General features: G+C 38.7%; 1 protein-coding gene across 1 annotated transcript in view; it reads left to right on the top strand.

The window, feature by feature from the left end:
* The first annotated feature begins 560 nt into the window (after nucleotides 1-560).
* ABHD3 (abhydrolase domain containing 3, phospholipase) overlaps nucleotides 561-20,717 on the top strand; it is a 42,164-nt gene continuing 22,007 nt past the window's right edge. Inside the window, exons 1-4 of the mRNA XM_036905720.2 lie at nucleotides 561-955; nucleotides 1,507-1,670; nucleotides 2,726-2,908; nucleotides 13,876-13,921. Coding sequence (XP_036761615.2) covers nucleotides 809-955; nucleotides 1,507-1,670; nucleotides 2,726-2,908; nucleotides 13,876-13,921 — 540 coding nt within the window. The 5' untranslated portion in view covers nucleotides 561-808. The remainder of the gene's footprint in view (nucleotides 956-1,506; nucleotides 1,671-2,725; nucleotides 2,909-13,875; nucleotides 13,922-20,717) is intronic.

The raw sequence follows: 20,717 nt of genomic DNA, 5'->3' as shown, positions 1-20,717 counted from the left end.
AAATTAAAAGGGGGTTTTCTTCCCTATGTCAGAGTCCCTAACCCCAGCCTGTTCAAGGGGCAACTGTATTTTCAGTGACCTCATTTCATTTAAGGCATACTTAGTTTTCTAAAAGGATTAAGAGAATATTTAAATTCAAGTATGAATTTCCTTGCTGTTGAATGTTTGTAATTTTTCTCTTTTGATAGTTAAGAGGGCAACACAATTTCTCAAGGGATGTGAGATATTTTTTCTTTTTTACCACGTAGTGCATTCTCCTAACATATCTTTGGCATTAACTCTCCAAATCTTTGAATCCCAGGCACACTACCCCAGCACCCTAGCCGTTAGTTTACAGGAAGAATTAACGGAGACCCACCGCCCTGCGAAATCGTTCAAGGTCACGAGAGCAGGCACGGGCCCCAGAACCTGAACCCACGCTGCCAGGTCCATTTTCTTCTCCAAACTGAGCGCCTGGTCTCTCCACACTCCTGGGATTCAACTACCTGAGACCCGGCCAGACGCCCCTGTCCGCCCCTCTGCCGGACGGCCACGCTTGGAACCGCGCCTCCGAAAGGTTCCTAAGTGGCTGGCGGTGGGGACGGCTCCGAGGAGGCCAGGGAGGAGCCGGCAGCGTCCAGCGGGCCAGGCCACGCCTCCCGGGCCGCTGGGCCGCGCCCATTAGCGGAAGCTGCGCTTTGCCCGGCCGGAGACTCTCGGGTCGAGGCTCCCGGGCTGGGCCGGCGCGGCTCCCGCGTTCGCTCGCTCCGGGGCTGGCAGGACTCCCAGCGCAGGAGCGGCGCGCTCCCCGGCGGTGCAGCGCTTGGCCATGGACCTGCGGATGCTCTCCCGGGAGCTCTCCCTCTACCTGGAGCACCAAGTCCGGGTCGGGTTCTTCGGCTCGGGAGTGGGCTTATCCCTGATCCTGGGCTTCAGCGTCGCTTACGCCTGCTACTACCTGAGCAGCATCGCCAAGGTGAGCGGGGGGACGGCGCGGGCCAAGCGCAGAGCCGCGGGCTGCTTTGCAGGGAGCGACAGAGGCGGGCGAAGCCGGAGCTGCGGCTGGCAGGGGCGGGGTGGCCGTCCTGGGGGCGAGCATGCTGTCCTGAGCCGTCGCCCTTTCCCTGACATCTGAGGGGCGACCTTTGAGCGCGCGCGGGGAAGCCCCCCAGCCCCTGCCCGCCTGCCTGAGCGTCCGGCCCGGGTCCTCGGACCGCAGCCCGGACCCTGCTGATCTCGGCGCGGGCGGCGCTTCCCTGTCACCATCCGCTAACCCGCGGTGCTGCTCGGCCAGACTCTAGCACTTCTGAGAATGACTCCCTTATCTCAACGCTCGCCTTTCCCTGGGGTCCGATAACCTCTCTGCGTCCGGTGAGACTGAATTATTTGCATCAGGCTTCCAGAAGATGAAATCCGAGGGAGCGCGCGCGCGCGGGGTAGGGGACGAGGCTGTGCGCGTTCTGCTGTACGGTTGGCGGAAACTTTGCTCTGTCCGGGGCTCTGCCCTGATGCTGGCTTTCCCCGCAGAAGCCGCAGTTAGTGACGGGGGGTGAGAGTTTCAGCCGCTTCCTTCGGGACCGCTGTCCCGTGGTGACAGAAACGTACTACCCGACGGTCTGGTGCTGGGAGAGTCGAGGACAGACACTGCTGAGACCTTTCATCACTTCCAAGCCCCCAGTGCAGTACAGGAAGTAAGTAAATTTCCATTTTAAGTCATTTCCTCAAAATCACAGTTTTTTGCACCCTGACAGTTCTTGGTTAATAGAACCTCCAATTTAGTAGGTGTATAGAAAAGTAAGGGGGAAAGGAAAATGGAAGGTAGGTTCCTCCCCACACACATATATACACCCAGCTGCAGGAAAACATTCTGGTATCTCCTTTAACCTTTTCTAGGGGGGCAGGAGGGTGTCCTGAGTTAAATGGTTCATTTCTAGAGAAGTGATTGGGGGTACTCCTTTCCAGTTTGTCATGCATCTGTACCTGAGGACCTACGTCCTTTGATGATGAACACCAGTTCATCGATTCCGGGGTGGGGGTGAGGGTCAGAAAGATGACAACTAATTTGGATTTTGTGTGATGGACCCCTGTGACAGAACTTCATATTAATAAGCAAATGGATTCTTGATGATAATGTCCTTAAGGTGTTAAATATATTGTCCAGAATATATCAGTAGCCAGATTTAAATGGTGCCTACTATTAAGTTCCCTGAGTCATCTAGTCCTTCTGGAATTGCTTTTGTTGCCTGGAATTTAAACTATTTGGGAAAATTCTATACATTCATGGATGATCTGGAAGACGTACTTTAAAGTATTTCAGAAGCAAATTTTGTAATACATTCTTTGGGGAGACTGCATTATTGAGTCAAAGAGCCAGACCAGGACCAAGTCTGCATTTTACTTATTTATAATTCCCTGATGAATTATTTGGGTCACCTCAGTCAAATAAGAGTTAAATGCTCGGTATTTTAGAGTAATGAGGAAATGATTAATATAAATATTTGAAGTACTTTGACATTCATTCTTACATACTACCTCTTACTGGTGTTTCTGGAAATTCTTCATGGTACTAATTTCATACATTCTCACTATTAAAGAAAGTGATATCGTTTTGTGTGTTAGCAAATGCTGAAAAAAAAAGTTATTTTTAGATGACCAAATAATGTCACATATTTATAGAATTAAGACACTCATATTAAGATGTGAAACAGTGAAGAAATTACTAATTCTCTTGAATTATTTCTTTCAGTGAACTTATTAAGACTGCAGATGGAGGGCAGATTTCCCTGGACTGGTTTGATAATGATAACAGTAAGTGTTATATGGATGTCAGGACCCGACCTACTATCTTATTGTTGCCTGGACTCACTGGAACAAGCAAGGAATCCTATATCCTTCATATGATCCATCTTAGTGAAGAATTGGGATACAGGTACCAGTGAAAGATTTTTTCCATTTTTCACTTAGTTCATTCTGACTGAAGCACAAATATACCTACATGTTTGTTTCAGAAATACTTGTTATTTCTTGCACAGATTAGACTATCCCTTAATTATTATTTTTCTCCACTTCCTTCTTTTCCTGTTTTTTTCAAGAGTATTTGCTTTACTGAATCATTTCACCGGAAATAGCATTTAGCATAGTAAGCATTCAGCAGAATTTGGTTAAATGAATGAATGAAATTAGAATCACCTAGGAATTAACATGGAACCTAGGTGTGAGAAACATAGGTCCGGTTGAAGGGAATTCTGTGGGGAATAGCAATTCCAAGCCCCTGAGAGAGTACACAGTGGCCTTCATTATCACACTCCATATTTTGGCCCTAGAACCACTAATCTTATCTCATTGGCTCAGCTCCCAAGTATAAAAAATATTCAGAATCAGCTTGTAGGCCACCCTTATTAATCCAAAGGGGATCCATGCCTCTTTTGTCCATCTCCATCTGCAGGTGCACAAAGGCAGTGTCTAGTTGATGATGCCACAGCACTTTTTAGTAACCATTATTCAACTCAGTCACCAGGCACAATTTAGTTTTTTCCAAGTGGCTTAGCAACTTTGTTTCAGGTTCAGCTCTAAAATCTGAAAGCAGAGTCATTGTGAAAGGTCCTGCTTTTTTGTATCACAGTCTTTTTTAGCTGATGGTAATTACTGTAATGGAACAATGGAGTTGCATTTAAAGTAGAGTTGTATCTTTTGTTAAACTTGAAATGCTTGTTTGTGTGTTAAACTGATGTTGCGTTTATATTACTAAAAACAGTTTGATATAAAGAAGAAAATACCGTAAGAGCTAATTCAATTTAATAAGTTAACTCTGATTCCTTACAGATAAAGCCTATTTTTGTCCATGAAGTGACAGTCTCTCAGAAGCTTTGATATAGTGTCCAGAATTATGGTTCAACTGAAATTTGCACTAAGCAATAGCAGGAATTCATCATTATTTTGTTAAGCACCATCCAGTTATATGTGAGGCTTGATTCCAGCTTTTTGCTAAAACTTAGTCATGCTCAAAAAGTACAGATTATAAGCCTTTTGTACACATTTAAATTTCTGATTCTGTATTTGGGCTGAACTGTCTCCCAAGACTTAGAAAGTACAATGTAGTTGAAACTCAAGGGCTGAAGCTCTTAAGCCCTGAAGTTGCTAGTATACGTGGCTTTCTTCCATCACTTGTGAAAGTTGCCCAATTTTATTACCGTGGCTGTTCTTATTATACTTATTATACTGTGCTTCAAAGGTGTTAAAAGATTTCAGCTTCCTTAAGGGTTAAAATCTCTTCTATTGATTTAAAAATTTTATTGAGAATGTATGATATAATAAAGGTTTGCACTAAGTATTACAAGGAGACACAAAGAGTTATGAGAAGTTGTCCTTGCTACAAAGAGCCTAAGAGTGGGGAAGCCTGGAACAGTTCACTGTCAGCTGCTTGAAGATCCAGTTTATTGGGTTTACGAAACTCTAACACTGAATCAGACTGGGCTTGAAGGTAGCAAAATACATGAATAAGCAATGTACAATAAACTTTTTAATGACATTTAGGCCTATTTCCATTTATGTTTAACTGAAAGAAATATCTGAATGTATGTTGGAGAGGTTATATCAGTTAGTTTTCACTGTTTAACAAACTATTCCAAAATATAATGGCTAAAAACAACAACCATTCTGCTCACTGGTCAGTGGGTCAGCAATTTGAGCTGAGCTCAGCTGGGATCATTCATGCATTTGTGGTCACCAGCCAGGTTGGGGGCCATCAGCAGGGATGCCTCAGTGACTCAATTTCAGTTCCATGTAATCTCTCATCCACTATCATGGTCACCCTGACCTTGTTTATCTGGTGACAGAGGCTTCCAAGAATGCAAAGTGAAAGCTACAAGTCTTCTTGAGGCCCAAGCTGAGAACTCTCATAATGTTGCTTCTGCCACATTCTAGTCAAAAAAGTCCATGGTTAGCCCAAAGTCAAAGGGTAGGGCAAAAGACTCCACCTCTTGATAGGAAGAGTACAAAACATTTTTACAGTCTAACACAGACACCCAGGTGGTTTCAAAGACCACTGAGTTAAAAAATGGATCTGGACTTTGGCACAAGACTGGTTTGTGTCCTTAGGTTGCAAAATAGATCTAAATAATTGACACTGTAGCATAGGCTTGTGTAGGTCATAGAACTTGTGGAAGGCTGTGTAATATGGGGGAATGTACACAGGCTTTGAAGTTCCAATGTTGGAACTGCCACTTGCTGAGTAAACCTGGACAATTAATTTTTAACTTCTCCAATCAGTTTCTCACTGATTACAGAGAGTTTAAATGAATTAGAATGTATATAGTACTTGTTTTACTACCCTGAGCAAAGTAGGTCTTTAGAAATGTTTATGTCTTTCTTCCCAGATCTTCTGTCCTCTGATCAAAGCAGAACAGTTTTTACAATTTAAAGAGCAAATACAAGCAAACCTACCTTTTGAGAAGTGTAAAACATCTAGTGACCTTGAAGGAATGCTTGGATACTCTTATGTCTTTTATGCAACAGAGTTTCATAGACAATATGAACAGCCCAATATCCTGGGAGTGCCCTTGCCTTTGGGCCTTAGTTATTACCTTGTGTAAATCCTGGATGTGTGAGGAGGGTTATGAATTGGGTAAGGCCCCCCAGGGAACTGTTGATGCATTACTGGTGAAATATGCACATGAGAGGGAACCTAACTCCTGGCACATGAACAAATGGAACATAAGGGACAAATGCAATCATTGTTGCTGTTAAACACATTTGTTTTTCCTACCTGAAAACTAACAGACACAAAACTTTTCTGTTAAACTTCACTTATTCAAAATTAATAATGGATGGGTTGGAAACTAAGCTAATGCTTATTTAAGATAATTGCGAGCAAAGACCTTACTAAAAGTCAAAGGCAAATAGAATTGAATGGGGACTACTTGGTCTGTGTGTACACTGTCCATCTTCAATGACAAAGTGCAATGTATACTCCCTGGATAAACTTGCCCCTGAGAGAAGAGAATTACTCAGCCAGACAGCCTGAGTCATTCTTCCAAATTGTATTGATCAGATAAGTCTTCCATCTCCTGGAGAACAAGTAAAGTGAGGAAGGCCAGGAGGTCAGTGTATTTAGAGAGAAGCTCTCCTCATAGAAACCAGAGGACTGGAGAAAAGGTGGTTCCCTCTGATAAGTTATACCCATATGATTGACAAAGTAGTTATAAATCTTATCCATTCATTTAAGATTTCTTTTTTTAAAAATTTCTATTCAATAACACTATGTTATAGATAGTATTTTATATACCTGAATATTATCCTGTTTTCTTAAATATTTTTCCCATTCTCTGAATTGGTTTCCAGCACTACACCTAAAGTCAGGGAGAAAGACAGTAATTCTCAGAATATCCAAATCTCCTTTTACTTTGACCTCTTTTACTGAGAGCTTTCATCTACCACTTTATTCTACCCCCCAACTAATATTAAAAAGAGTGACCCATCCAGAATTTTGTAATAAGTCCATTTAAATCTAGGTCAGTCATTAAGTATTTCAGTACTGTAAGTACAGTATCAGAACATATATTCCCAAAGAGCATACGGTCTAGTTGAAGTGACAAAGACTATGCAGTAGTAGGGAAAAAAGGCATGAGAGAGGACCAGGTTTGGCTGCAAATGACAGACAAGATACAAGTTTCAAGATACAAGATCAAACAAGATACAAATTTCTCTCTAGTTTAAAAATCCGAGAAAGTAGACTGGGCCTCTGTAGTATTGGGAAACAAAGTTTCTTTTATCATGTTGCTTCATTACCCATAGCTGACCTAGATCCAAAGACTATCACACCTGCATTTCAACACCCAAGAAGAAGTAAAAAGGAGTCTAGAGAATGCACCATCCTCCTTAGGGATACTTTCCAGCAATTTTACACACCACTTTTGCTAATATCACATAGGCCTGCTCCTTTTTAGCTGCAAGGGAGGCTTGAAATTTGGGGCAGCATTGTACCCAAGTGAAACTGAGGGATTCTGTTACAGAGGAAGAAGGGGAGGATGCATATTGGGAGACAATTGGCAGCTCTAGCACTAAGTGGTCAGTGTTGCAAGTTCCAGGATTCTGGAATATCAGAAACCAAGGGAGACATATTAGAGGGAAGGAGTAAGTCAGCACTATCAGATGCAAGTGAAGGGTAAAGAGAATGAGGACAGATAAAGCAAAATTTGAAATGATTCAGTACAGCAGTGAGGAAGGAAGCCCAACTGCTGGGGGCTAAAACGACTTCAGAAAATAAGAGCAGGCATGGAGCACACATTTGTTAAACTTGACAGAGAAAGGAGGGAAACAGGAGCATTCGAAGAAGTGGATCACCAAGTCAGATCTGCCTAGATTCAGATCCCAGCTCAGTCACACACTACTTGTGTATCCATGGACCAATTATTAATTGCTCTGTACCTGTTTTCTAATCTGTAAATCTGCCTGTATCTCAAGAATTGTGAGGATTGCATGTAATGTATGTGAAGAATGTTGGCTCATGAGGAACATTTTTTAGAAGTATTGGCTATGAAACTTAATAGGAGTGAATCCAGCTATTGTCTGGTTTAGGGAAGAGCCCCATTCTTTTAGCCCAGTCAAATGAAATGAGGTACTTATTGCCTATGCCTTATTACCAGGCAAGAAACTATCCCAGAAGGGTTCAGAGACAGAAGTGTGGCTGGCCAGGTAATGGGTGGTATGGGAGAAGGAAGGTCATGTCTTGCTAAGATGGAGTAATCTCTGGAATCTATGGCACAGAACACATACCTGTCTCTGACTTGGTTTTGGGTAGGAAAGTTGCCATATAATACTGAATGACTCCTATTAATTTATGCAATACATGTAGAACACTGTTGGTGATTATTTTAAATAGTGTGTAGGGTAGTTCGACTGGGTCTTTAGTTGACAGAATATAAAGAAATACCAAAGAGACCCTGCTAGGATGCAAATGAGTCTAATGAAATATGAGAACATTGGAAAGGAGCTAAGTAAATTTTAGGGAAAATGAGAGAGCTAATAGGAAAAAAAAAAAGATTTCCATGAAATGTTATAAGAGATTGTTGAAAGGGAATGCTTGATGCTAGTTGCATAAGATTTTCAGCTTCTTCCTATTAAGGATATTCTGACTCTTTTTCACCCTTGGGGTCACTGGTTTTGAAATATTATGCTTAAAAAATAAATGGCATTAATTAAATATTAACTTGTTGGCTTTTTAAAAAATTAATAGGGCCACTTAAGAGTTTATGATTGGCAAGCAAAAACCAGAATTGTCATTTTAGTTTACTATGTAAAATTAAATTTGGCTTTGTTGAGTGCCTGCCACATCATGGGCACCATACTACGTACCATGCATAAATTATCATATGTAATATTTACCCAATTCCAAGATATATATTGTTATCTCCATTTTATCAACCAAAACCACTATCATTTAGTACTTTTCACCACAATTAGGTAGTTAGTGTGTGACAAGGTTAAGATTCAACTGTACAGCCTTGCAACAGATAAATATATGATTTCTGCTAGGCTCTTTGAAATGTTCATTATTCTTGAAAGCCCTTCTTTACTACTTTTTTCAGATCTTGGGTGTCTCAGGCTCTTAGTTTGGGAAAACTGGCTCCTCAAATCCCTTGATTGTTGCCTATCAGGATAATGTAGACCTGTAATACCATAGGACTCAGTTTTATCAGGGAAACTCAAGACATGACAAGCAACCAAGCCATGTTTCCTATTCAGAGAATAGATTTTGTAGGGAAGAGTTGAAACAAGAGAATGAGGTTCTTAAATTATGAATTACCTTTCACTATTCTCCATTACCATGTGATAATCAGGAGTTGGGATGTAATACAATCAGCAATATATTCTGGTCAGTTATTGTGTGTGATTTCTGATGTTTCACATTCTAGAAAAAGGCACATGAATAATGTTAATATATTTTAATACCTTTATGACTTTAGTAAGGTTGGAAATGTTCAGGTGCTATTTATTTTTTAAAGACTATATGTTATGCTGTTGGATGTATTGTTACATAAATGTAAATTAGATTAAGATAATTTGATAGTGTTCAGACTGTTTGTATCTTTATTAGATTTTTTTTGTCTCGTTGATAGAAGGATGTTAAAAATCAACTATGGCTGTGGATTTTCTACTTCCCTATTTAATTCTGTCAATTTTTACTTCATGTATTTGAAAGCTCTGTTATTAGTCACATATTCATTTATGATTGATAGTCTTCCTGCAAATTAACTCTTTCAACATTTTGAAATGTCCTTCTTTATCTCTGATTGTGATGTGTATCTGATATTACTCCAGCCGTTCCAGCCTTCTTATACTTACCATTTACATGGTATACCTTTTTTCATACTTTAACTTTCAAAGTATCCACATCTCTATATTTAAAATGTATTGCTTTTAGATAGAAAAGTATCTTGCTTTTATATCCAGCCTGATAATTTATGCCTTTTAATTAGAGTTTTTAGTCCATTTATATTTAATATAATCACTGATATGGTAGAATATTGTAGGTTTACCATTTTAGTGTTTGTTTTCTGGGGTTTTTTGTTCCTCTAGTTGCCTACTACCTTTCTTCTCTTTCTGAGTCTCTGAGTTTTGTACCATTTTACTAAATTTGGAAAAATTTTGGCCATTATTTCTTCAAAATTTTTCTGTCCCATTCTCTCTTTCCTCTCCTGGGATCACAATTACATGTATGTTAGATCTTTTGATAATGTCCCACAAATCAGTCAGTTCCTATTCACTTTTTTCAATCTTTTTTCTTTCTCATCTTTAGATTGGAACCACAGATTGAAAATCCAGTGAATTTTTTATTTCAGATCATGTATTTTTCCAATCTATTTTTAATAGGTTTTATTTCTCTACTGAGACTTCCTATTTTTTAAATTCATTACAAGCCAATTTTTCTATATGTTTTGAGCATAGTTATAATAGCTGCTTTAAATACTTATCTATTGATTCTAACACCTGGACCATCTCAGTGTCAGCTACATTGATTATCTTATCTCTTGAGTGTACTTCATATTTTCCTGTTTCTTCATGGTCTGGTAATTTTGAATTGTGTTCTGGAAAGTTTGAATGATACATTGTAGAGACTATGGATTCTGTTATATTTTTCCAGAGAGTTCTGATTTTTTTGTTGTTTATTTGTTTTATCAGGCAAATAGCTTGACTAAACTCAGACTTCAAACTCTGTCTCCTCTATAGTAGTCAGCAACTGAAATCTCTGTTCAGTTTTTTATCCCTATTGGACTATTTGAAATCTGCCTCACATATATATAGAGGAAGGCTTAGACAGATCTCTGGGCCCAGTTTTTGTCCAGAATTTAAGACACTCCTTCTGAGTCTCTCTTTTCTGTGTTAGATTTCCCCTTAATTTTCTCACTTCTGTAGTTGTACCAGATTCTGTTTTCTGGTTTTCCAAGCCCATGAGACTGAGCATTTCTGACTTTTATGCATAATTGAAAAATCCCGAATGGTGCTATACCTCAAGCAAAAAGCTGTACAAACAGGAAATTTGCCCAATGACATTTTTTCTTCCATGTGTCAATTCCCGTTCAGTTTCTCTGCCTGTTTTGGTTGTTCTCCATTGCCCTTATAAGTCATCAAGAGTCTATAGATATTTCTATGGAAGGGCTGGCCCAATAGGATCTAGTCTGACATTTATTGAAGCAGAACTTCCTTGTCATCTTTTCTTAACCTGGCATTCACAACCCTATGCCTGTTTTGGTCCTAATGTATTTTTCCATCCTTACTTTCTATCATTATCCTACATGTAGCCATGTTTCAGCTAAGGTGATCTATTTTCTCATCCCTTAGAAAATTTTTCTCATTCCTACCTTATATCTTTGCTCACATTGCTCCCCTCAATTCATATTATATCCCACACTTCCCTTCTGTTGAAATCTTTACCATTTTCCAAGCCTTGTATAAGATCTGTCTGCCTTTTCCATGAATCCTTTCCTAATCAGTTTTTCTCATCCTAACCTCATAAGGCTTTATTATTTATACCACTCCTTGAACACTGAATAATATACTGCCTTGTGGTAACACTTCTGTCAAACTCACACAATTAGAAACATGATACATTTCTTTTCAGCCTAACTAGTTTGTATTCTGTTTGTGGCCAGGAACCTTAAAGTTTTAATTCATTTTTCTCCTATAAGCTCTAACCCAATCTTTAGTTCAGTAAATAGACTGTTTAAGACATTTTTTAATGAATGAGTCATTCCAATATTAATATTCATGTAAAGTGCCTTGATCTGGCAAGTAGTAAACATTAGTAAATGTTATCTGTTGTTATTATTATATGAAATCAATGTAGTGATCTCTGAATGTTCCTCTTACCCCCCCACCGTTGTTGATCATTATTTCTAGTCCTAGACTCAAAGACTTGTGGAATCTTAGAACTGGAAAATATTTAAGGTCATTTGATAAAAATCTCTTCATTCTGGTAGATCACTGGGCTTGAGCAGATTTAAGACTCTGTGGTCCATCTCACTGTGAAATTGGTTTGCCACCAAGAGATCTATCTATAGACAGTCTCCACTACAAAGAATTATCCAAAATATCCCTGATGCTAAAGTTTGAGGCGTCCTGTACTATATGTGGCTTTCTGCCCTTTATTTAACCTTCATTATAGGAGGCTCATCTGCTTCCCTGATTAACATACTCTGTGGTCACAACAAAGTTCTTAATACCAGATTTATTCTTTATTTGGTGTTTGTCTTTATTTATATTTTCCCTGTTTTAAAAAGTTAAAATATGTAGGAAAAATAAGTTTTGCAGAACAATTTTCCTCATTTTCATACCCTTTTAAACTGGGAGAAATTGTAAAAATTATTTGCAGAGGGCTGTTACAATGTTAATAGAGGCTGAGCAAATATCTTAGGATTAAGAGCTGTTTCACAACCAGCTCTTTTAGCTTTACGTGGGAAGTATTACCTGATGACTGTCAGTGCCAAAAAGGAATTAAGTGGAAGAAGTCGGTTGCTTGTCACTGACTGGAGTGGTTACTTGTCACCACGTGGGGTAGGAAAAGTGGGGAGAATGGCAGCCTTCATCCTGCCCTCCTCTGTAGCTGCTTGGCTTCCTCATTTTTCATCGTTCTGCCCCATTTCCAAGGCTAGATTTATATACAGTAATGACTGCTGTGATTGAACATTGTCAGGAACAAAGGCCTATGGAGAGGTCAGTACGATCCCTCCTCTAGCAGGAGACGCTAGAGCTGTGAAACACTTTTCAAAGTTGCCTGAAGGAGAGTGCAAATGTCCCAGTCTGGTTTGGAAGAAAATCCCAGATGTACAGGCTGCTTTTTCATGAGTTTGCAGATCTTCTTTTTCTTTCCCCTCATTGGTTGTGTTCCCTTATCTTGTGGCAGGTCACATGCTGATATCTTGCCCCAGAAGCCATTTTTTACCCTCAGTGCTTGCACTCTAAAAGTGGTACTTTTCTGAATGACTAAGAGGTTCAAGGTTTAAGGTCACAGTGAATTTTAGCCCTGATTCCTGTGTAACTTAGGTGCTTATGCAAGTAAATACAAGTGGCTTACTTAAATTTTGTTTATGTCTAGTCTGTCTTGTTATTCTTTTTAGCAAGGAAAGATTAAGGACTAACTGACCCTACTCCAACTTTTCTGCATGTTTTTAGAGTATATTTAGGATCTTTTATGACTACCAATAAAATACATTTCTAGCTTTTCTTAAATTAGATTTCTGTGATTTTTAAACATTTCTGTTCTTTCAACTGAGCCTAATAAAATTCTCTATATGACCTTTCAGATGCAAGAAAGAATTCTTTTGCAAAAACATATCCTGAATACCACAATGAAATCTAGCCCCCCTGAGAGGAGAGTAGGGAGTTGTAAATGTTCTGTAGAGCAGTCAGTTTATCTGTGCTTAGAACCTGCGCAGTGATCAGCAGCACCTGAAAGAAGGGAATTAGAACCTTACATGGCCTTGATTGATCGAATGCATAAAGAGACAAAAACCAATGGATTTTAATTGACATGAATATAGGTTCAGTAAGTCAGAGAGAACCCTTGCAGACACAAGTCAAGATTTGTTTGAGGATGGCAAAAAAATACATATGTGGGGTTATGGTTGACTGAAAGTTAAATATTTTAAATGCAGAATGACTTTAAAGCTAGCATGGCGCTACAACTCCCGTTGCTACTAATAGCTAACTTTTGTTGTATGTTTACCATGAGCCAACACTCCTCTAAGCCCTTTACATATGACTGTTGATCCAAGAAAAGCAAACAGGATGATAGAAAACACAGTCTTTCCTCCCCTAAGTCAACTGAACAGCAAGCAGTAGCAAAGTGGGGCTCATCCTCCCAGCTCAGGCGCCAGCCTCCATACACCTCTACCTGTGGTAACGTTTGCACCTCAGGGAAAATTCTGGTCTCCAGATTTGCTGAGCATTGAGGGAACAAGAGCTGTTTCTGGGATAGGAGCAGATACTTATTAATGTTACAAATAGAATAGGTAGAGGACTTTTTTTTAATTGAAATATAGTTGATACACAATATTATATTGGTTTCAGGTGTAATTTTTTTTAATTTGAGGTAAAACATTTAAATTTGACTTGTATTTAGAATTATTTTGGAAACATACATTTGCAACAGGAAGAGGTTGTAAAAATTCTGCTTTTGGTAGGAAAACTTAATATATAATTTTCTAATTTGAACCCTCATGTTGAATTTAGAGGACTGGAGATGTGTTTTAGTACATTTAGATGAAATTCTCATGTCTGTGAAACAGATTTTTGAAAATCTTTTATTGCTCTAAAACAGTGCCACTAAGATGATTTTAATATTATGCTATGAGCAAAATCACATGTAAAAATAACAAACATTACTTTTCTGGTTTTTAGATGTGTGGTTTTTAACAACAGAGGAATGGCAGGGGAGAATCTCTTGGTAAGTAAATTTAAATTAATGACTAAAACTTGATTTTTAAATGAATCATTTCCAGTTTTATAACAAAAAGTATATTCTTTATTTAAAATAGCTTATATAAACAATACAAGTTCATTATGAAAAAATACAGATAAGAAAAAAAAAAAGATTTACAAGAGCCACAATTATACAAGGGAACCCCTTAGTCTATGTACATCCAGATCATAAATAAAATATATGTAATATATTTCTATCTTTATAATAACTCAGATTCTATTTGGTAACTTTTGTACTTACTATATTTTAACATCAGTAGATACTTACCTACATCATTTTTAATGCAAAGCACATTTCTTTAAAATTAACTGGTATAAAACAAAGTTACCAGTACAGTGATACTTTTTTCCAGTTGAGAAGTTTACTTTTGTTATGAAATGGATTGACTACATGTTATATGCCTATCTGCCAGCCAAAGTTTACATAAAAGAAATATTATTTAAATCAGCTTTTTCCCCCTCTAACCTCTACAGTTTTTCTTAGAAGTTCTCACTTAGAAAATCACTCAATCCAATGTTAAATCTGTGAGTTGGAATGAGAAATATTATTATCACTGAAATTTTCTTGAAGCATTTCAAACTGTTAGTCCTTCACCACTTTAGTTGGTCAAATAAAATTCTACCACAGTTGAAAAACTTTTTTTGAGTCATTGATAAAGAATGATATTAAGACTATAAATAAGTCACACTGGAAATAAAAATTTACAATCATGTGATTGATGTTGGTACTTTATGAAAACTTGGGCTATAAAAAAGAACTCTTGCACTTTGCTCTACAGTGACTTCAGTCCTGGAAAGAATTAATATCAATATGATTTCAAAAGCTAAGTTATAAAGTGTTTATGGTCTTACTCAAGTGTCTCATAAAAAAGATTTTGATGTGAAGGTTCACATTTCCTTATTTTGTCCAGCCCTTTCAAAATCTTGTAGACAGATGGTAGGTACTGTAAAAGGAAAGATTTGAATTTCTCCCTGTGGCCAAAGACAAAAAGATGGCGAAGACATGGACTGAGCCTCTCAAGAAAATAACGTGCTACGAGTAAAGTCCATTAGGTCCCATAAAGTGAGGGACAAAGATCTGTTCATTCAGCAAAGCTGTGCTGTGTGCTTATTATATCAGCCACTGTACAAAGTAATAGGGTGAGGAATGTACACATCATTAGACACAACCTGAACCCTTAGCAGCTTTAACTTCAGTTGCAGGAGAGATCAGATACATAAAAATATATGTAATACAGTGCTAAGTAAAACCACAGGAAGATTTATTAAGTCTGCAGGTCATAAAAGTGAAGGAGTAACTAACTGCCTGGGGGAGGTGGGAGAACATCATAGTGGAGATAAATTTGAGTTGGATTTTGAAGGCTGTGGTATTGAAACAGGAGATGGGTAGAGGGGCTTTCTCAGCATAAAGAGCAAGGTATTAAAGAGCATGGAGCAGCAAGTGCTTATTTCTAGAGGAATAATGATGATGATGTTTATTGAGTCCTTAGAACATATCCTTAAGTCTTTTCATACTTGATGTTCAGCAATAGAAACAGCCCAGTGATTTAGATAAGTGTAGCCACCATCATCCCCATTTTCCAGTTGAAGAAAATGACTCACAAATAGATTAAGAATGTGCACTAGCCAAGAAATTCAGAAGCAATATTCAGTAGTATGACTGTGTGCTTATGTTCTTGACCATTAAGCTGTACTCCTTCTCATTGTTCAAGAAATGACAGCTATTCTTCTAGAAGGGTAGTGCCAGATTTTGAAGAGTCATTTGTAGAACCCCCAAAGAACCTAATATTGAACCACTGACATTTAAAAAAATAATCCGCTTTATTGAGGTATAACTGACATATAAAATAATCTGATCATGTTCGTGTTTTAGAAAGCGAACCATGGTAGCAATGTCTAAAAAAAGTGGTGGAGGGGAAGGATGCTGGAGGCTGGGAGGCCAGTCAGAAAGTAGTTACTATAGACCTACCTATACAGAGTTCAAAAGCAGTGGTAGGAGGGAGGAAGAGGAGAGACAAAAGTGAGAAATTCACAGGGCAGAAAGCATAATATTAATTGTATTGTGGGAAACGAAGAGAGGAGAGTCGAGGTTGATGTTTCTAGCTTGGCTGACTGATAAAAGGTGCTGATATTTGCTGAAATTGGAAATTTAGGAGCATTTAGAGATTTTGGTGTAATAAAAAGTAAATTCAGTTTTAGATGTTTAGGGTGCTTTTAGATCATCCAGGTGGAAATTTCTAGTAAACAGTTGGATATAGTAGGCTGGCCCTCAGGAAAGATGTACAGGCTATATAGAAACAGATTGTCAGTGCGCAAGTGGCTGAAATGGCTTAGGGGCAGTTTGTAGAGCAAAAGGGAGAGGTCTGTGAATAGGATCTTAGAACACAGCAAATAAGAAGAAGGAAGAGGAAATAGAGGAAAAGAGGAGGAAGAAGTTTGAAAAATCTACCCTTAGCATTTAAAGTTAATAGGAAATATACTTTGAAAGAATGCAGCAGTCTTACTACACTGATGGACAGTGACTGCAATGGGGTATGGGGGGGACTCGATAATATGGGTGAATGTAGTAAACACATTGTTTTTCATGTGAAACTTTCATAAGAGTGTGTATCAATAATACCTTAATTTTAGAAATTGTAATAAAAAGAGAAAGAGTGCAGCAATCCAGTAACTTTTAGCTGTAATCTTTATTTGGATTTTTGAAAAATGTCCAAGAACAGTCTGAGTTCTTACAAAGGGATAGTATATAGATAAACTTTTTTTTTTTTTAATTTAAAGAATTCATTGAGTTCTAAATGAGAGGATAAGAGGGGCTCGGTCTTTGGCATAATACAGGGCACAGAGTTAAATTCTAATGAACTAGTACCCCCAGCAAATGTCTATCATAAAGCTAATGTGATCTAAGAAAGGATAGGATGTAAAATGACCAAAATGTAATTATGATTATATCCTTTTAGAACAACTACTTTCAAAAAGAAATTTAAGGGAGTAAATTAATTATACTTTAGTATATACTTCTTGGACATTTATGGATCACAAAAATAAGATGCCAATATTGATTATTAGAGCTAACTTTGATATTTAGATCCTTTGGTAATCCTTCTTCTGCCTTTGAACTATGAAGAATCACTGTTTTAGACTGGAGGAACTCTGTTCATTTATACTTCACCTTGTTCCAGAAAGGATTTAATGTAGCTCAAACCCAGAGTAAGACCTTACAGTAGGCATAAAAATGAACCAGAGATGAATCAGCAAATATCGAATAGGAAGGAACTGTCTCTAACTGAAATTAACCCCAAAGAGTTAGCAAAGGTGAAATGGAATGTAGGGTAAGTAATTCTCCTAGGAGTGAAAGAAATGCAATAATAAAAGGTTTGCTGAAATATGCTCGTGATATACTTAAAATTCATAGGGATTACTATGGCTCCTGCAAAGAAGAATACAAAAGTGAAAATTTTCCACCACCATATTGTCCTCATTTCCAATTAGTCATTGAAGGACTGAGGGAAAGGTACTAAGAAATGAGCAGCCTTCACATTGCCCTCCCTGGGGCTATTAGCTGTGGGAGACAGATAGTCCTAGTCTCAGTAGACTGATCCTCAGGTATTCTTGCAGGGTGCTTGGAGCCCTTAGAGTAGATAGTACCTTTTCTTCTCCCCGCAGATTGGTTTTCAAGGATAGGAACCCAGGATATCCACAAACTCCCCAGTATTACTGATTACTTTGTGAAGTATCATGTTTTCAGCTGAGTTTAGGAATGATAATTTACAAAACCAAAATTGAGTTTTTTGAAAGCTATATAGTGGCCCTTTTCTTTTTGGTTATAGGATCATATAGATGTCTGTGTTTCTACACCTGAGAAGAAGACTGTCCTAGCCATTTTGGGAAATAGTCTGGCAGTTTCTCAAAAAGTTAACATAAAGTTACGTATGAGCCAGCAATTAATTACACTCCTGTGTTTATACCCAAAAGACATGAAAACATAATGTTCATACAATAACTTGCACACAAATATTTATAGCAGCATTATTCATATTAACCAAAAGTAGAAAGAACCCAAATTTCCATCAGTGGACAGGTGGATAAATAAAATATGATATATTCATATCACAGAATGTTATTCAACTTTATTTAAAAAAGGATGAGGTATTGATACATGCTACAACACGGATAAACCTTGAAAACATTATGCTAAGTGACAGAAGCCAGTCACAAAAGAGCACATGTTGTATAATTTCATTTCTATTAAATATTAAGAACAGGCAAATCTCTAGAGATGGAAAGAAAGAAGATTAGTGGTTGCCATAAGCTCAGAGAGGGAGGGTGGCTGCTCATAGTAGGGGGGTTCTTTTTGGCATGCTGAAAATGTTCAAAAAATTGTGGTGGTGGTTGAGTAACTCTGAATATACTAAAAACCATGAATGAACTGTACCTGTTAAATGGGTGAATTGTCTGGTATGTAAAGCCATTTAAAGGAAAAGCCTCCTGGTGCTTTCCATGCAAATCAGAGCTGGTTCAGCAGGTAAGGGAGGCTGACAGTGGGAGCTGAAAGCGGAAGATACTTTTCAAGTGTGGTTTGTGGATCAGCTTCCACTTCTCAGACTATCCGATACCAGTCCCTGGGAAGATGAGGGGCTTCCATGAAAGGCAAACCAAGGTCAAGGCCAAGCCCACTGTGGAGGTGAGCTGATACATGTTGTTTCTCACAGCACTTCCCTCCTGATGAGAGAAGCAGCTTGCCTGATTCAGGTCTGAGGCCAGCACTGTCTTCCATCCTGGACTGCTACTTTGAGTAGCTCTGCTTCAGAGATCCTCTAAGACCCCAGACCTCACTGGACAGATGAGGAGGCCTCTGGAGAAGTGGGGCGACAGGCCTGAGATCATAAAGCTGCTGCGTGGTTTTAGGGCAGAAATTGAGTGTCCTGTTGAATGTGTTTGCTTTTCAGCACTGGCTTGAAGTCAAGTCTGGCTGAAAATCTGAGGATAGAGATAAAGAGGGTTTTCATATCTTGCCTCAGCCTCAGATAATGGGTGGTTAATTTCAGACTCAGATCCAGAGAAATCTGCTCTTCCACCTTAGCTTTTCCATGGAAGCTAATGGGTTTGGAGGGATGTAAGGCTCTTTCCCCCTCAGAAGCCTTTCTCAAGGGACATTCAGAAAGGATTCAGGACCTCTCTCCATGGCCTGAGGGAGGAGAAGCACGAAGGGCACTGTCCAGCCAGGGCCCAGTTCAGTTGTCAAACTTGTACCTTCAGGCACTCTCTTTCCCATACCCAGTACCTTTCTAGAAACACCTTTGTGTCCCACCCAAGTCTGCCCTTCTCTGAATGCTCCAAAAATAACCTCTCACTCCTCCCTCTACCCCCATCAGAACGACCTGGGAAAGTTCATGAGCCAGATGTGGTTATGAATGCGTTGAATCCTTTAGAGTTTTCTCCTAACACTGATAGGTCCAGTCACCTGTTGTAAGTGGGCTACATGAAGCACTGTGTGATTCTCTACATTTATTTATTTATTCATTTTATTTATTGTTATTTTATTAAGGTATCATTGATATACAATCTTATGCTCAGGTTTCACATGAGCAACATTGTAGTTACTGCATTTCCCCCTATTATCAAGTCCCCACTACATGCCTCATTACAGTTACTGTCCATCAGCATAGTAAAATGATATAGAGTCATTACTTGTCTTCTCTGTGCTATAATTCCTTCCTCATGCTCCACCTATATTATGTGCACTAATCATAATACTCCTTAATCCCCTTATCCCCCTTCCCACCCAACCTCCTCAGCCCCTTTCCCTTTGGTAACCATTAGTCCATTCTTGGGTTCTGTGAGTCTGCTGCTGTTTTGTTCCTTCAATTTTTGCTTCATTCTTAGGCTCCACAGATGAGTGAAATAATTTGGTACTTGTCTTTCTCCACCTGGCTTATTTCACTGAGCATAATACCCTCTAGCTCCATCCATGTTGTTGCAAATGGTAGGATTTGTTTCCTTCTTATAGCTGAATAATATTCCATTGTATATATGTACCACATCTTCTTTATCCATTCATCTACTGATGGATGCTTAGGTTGCTTCCATTTCTTGGCTATTGTAAATAGTGCTGTGATAAACAAAGGGGTGCATATGTCTTTTTCAAACTGGGCTGCTGCATTCTTAGGGTAAATTCCTAAGAGTGGACTTCCTGGGTCAAATGGTATTTCTATTTTTAGTTTTTTGAGGAAACTCCACACTGCTTTCTACAATGGTTGAATTAATTTACATTCCCACCAGCAATGTAGCAGGGTTCTCCTTTCTCCACATTCTCACCAGCATTTGTTGTTGTTTGTCTTTTGGATATTGGCCATCCTAACTGGTGTGAAGTGTTGTCTCACTGTGATTTTAATTTGCATTTCTCTGATGATTAATGATGTGGAGCATCTTTTCATATGTCTGTTGGCCATCTGAATTTCTTCTTTGGAGAAGTGTCTGTTGATATCCTCTGTCCATTTTTTAATCAGGTTATTTGCTTTTTGGGTGTTGAGGCATGTCAGCTCTTTATATATTTTGGATGTCAACCCCTTATCGGATATGATATTTATGAATGTATTTACCCATACTGTAGGATGCCTTTTTAATTCTGCTGATGGTGTCCTTTGCTGTACAGAGCTTTTTAGTTTGATGTAGTCCCACTTGTTCATTTTTGCTTGTTTCCCTTGCCTGAGGAGATATGTTCATGAAAAAGTTGCTCATGTTTATATTCAAGAGAGTTTACC

Source organism: Manis pentadactyla, chromosome 6, assembly GCF_030020395.1.
Source record: "Manis pentadactyla isolate mManPen7 chromosome 6, mManPen7.hap1, whole genome shotgun sequence".
Taxonomy (NCBI): domain Eukaryota; kingdom Metazoa; phylum Chordata; class Mammalia; order Pholidota; family Manidae; genus Manis; species Manis pentadactyla.
Note: the sequence above shows the minus strand (reverse complement) of the source record. Positions and strands in the feature narration are given on the sequence as shown.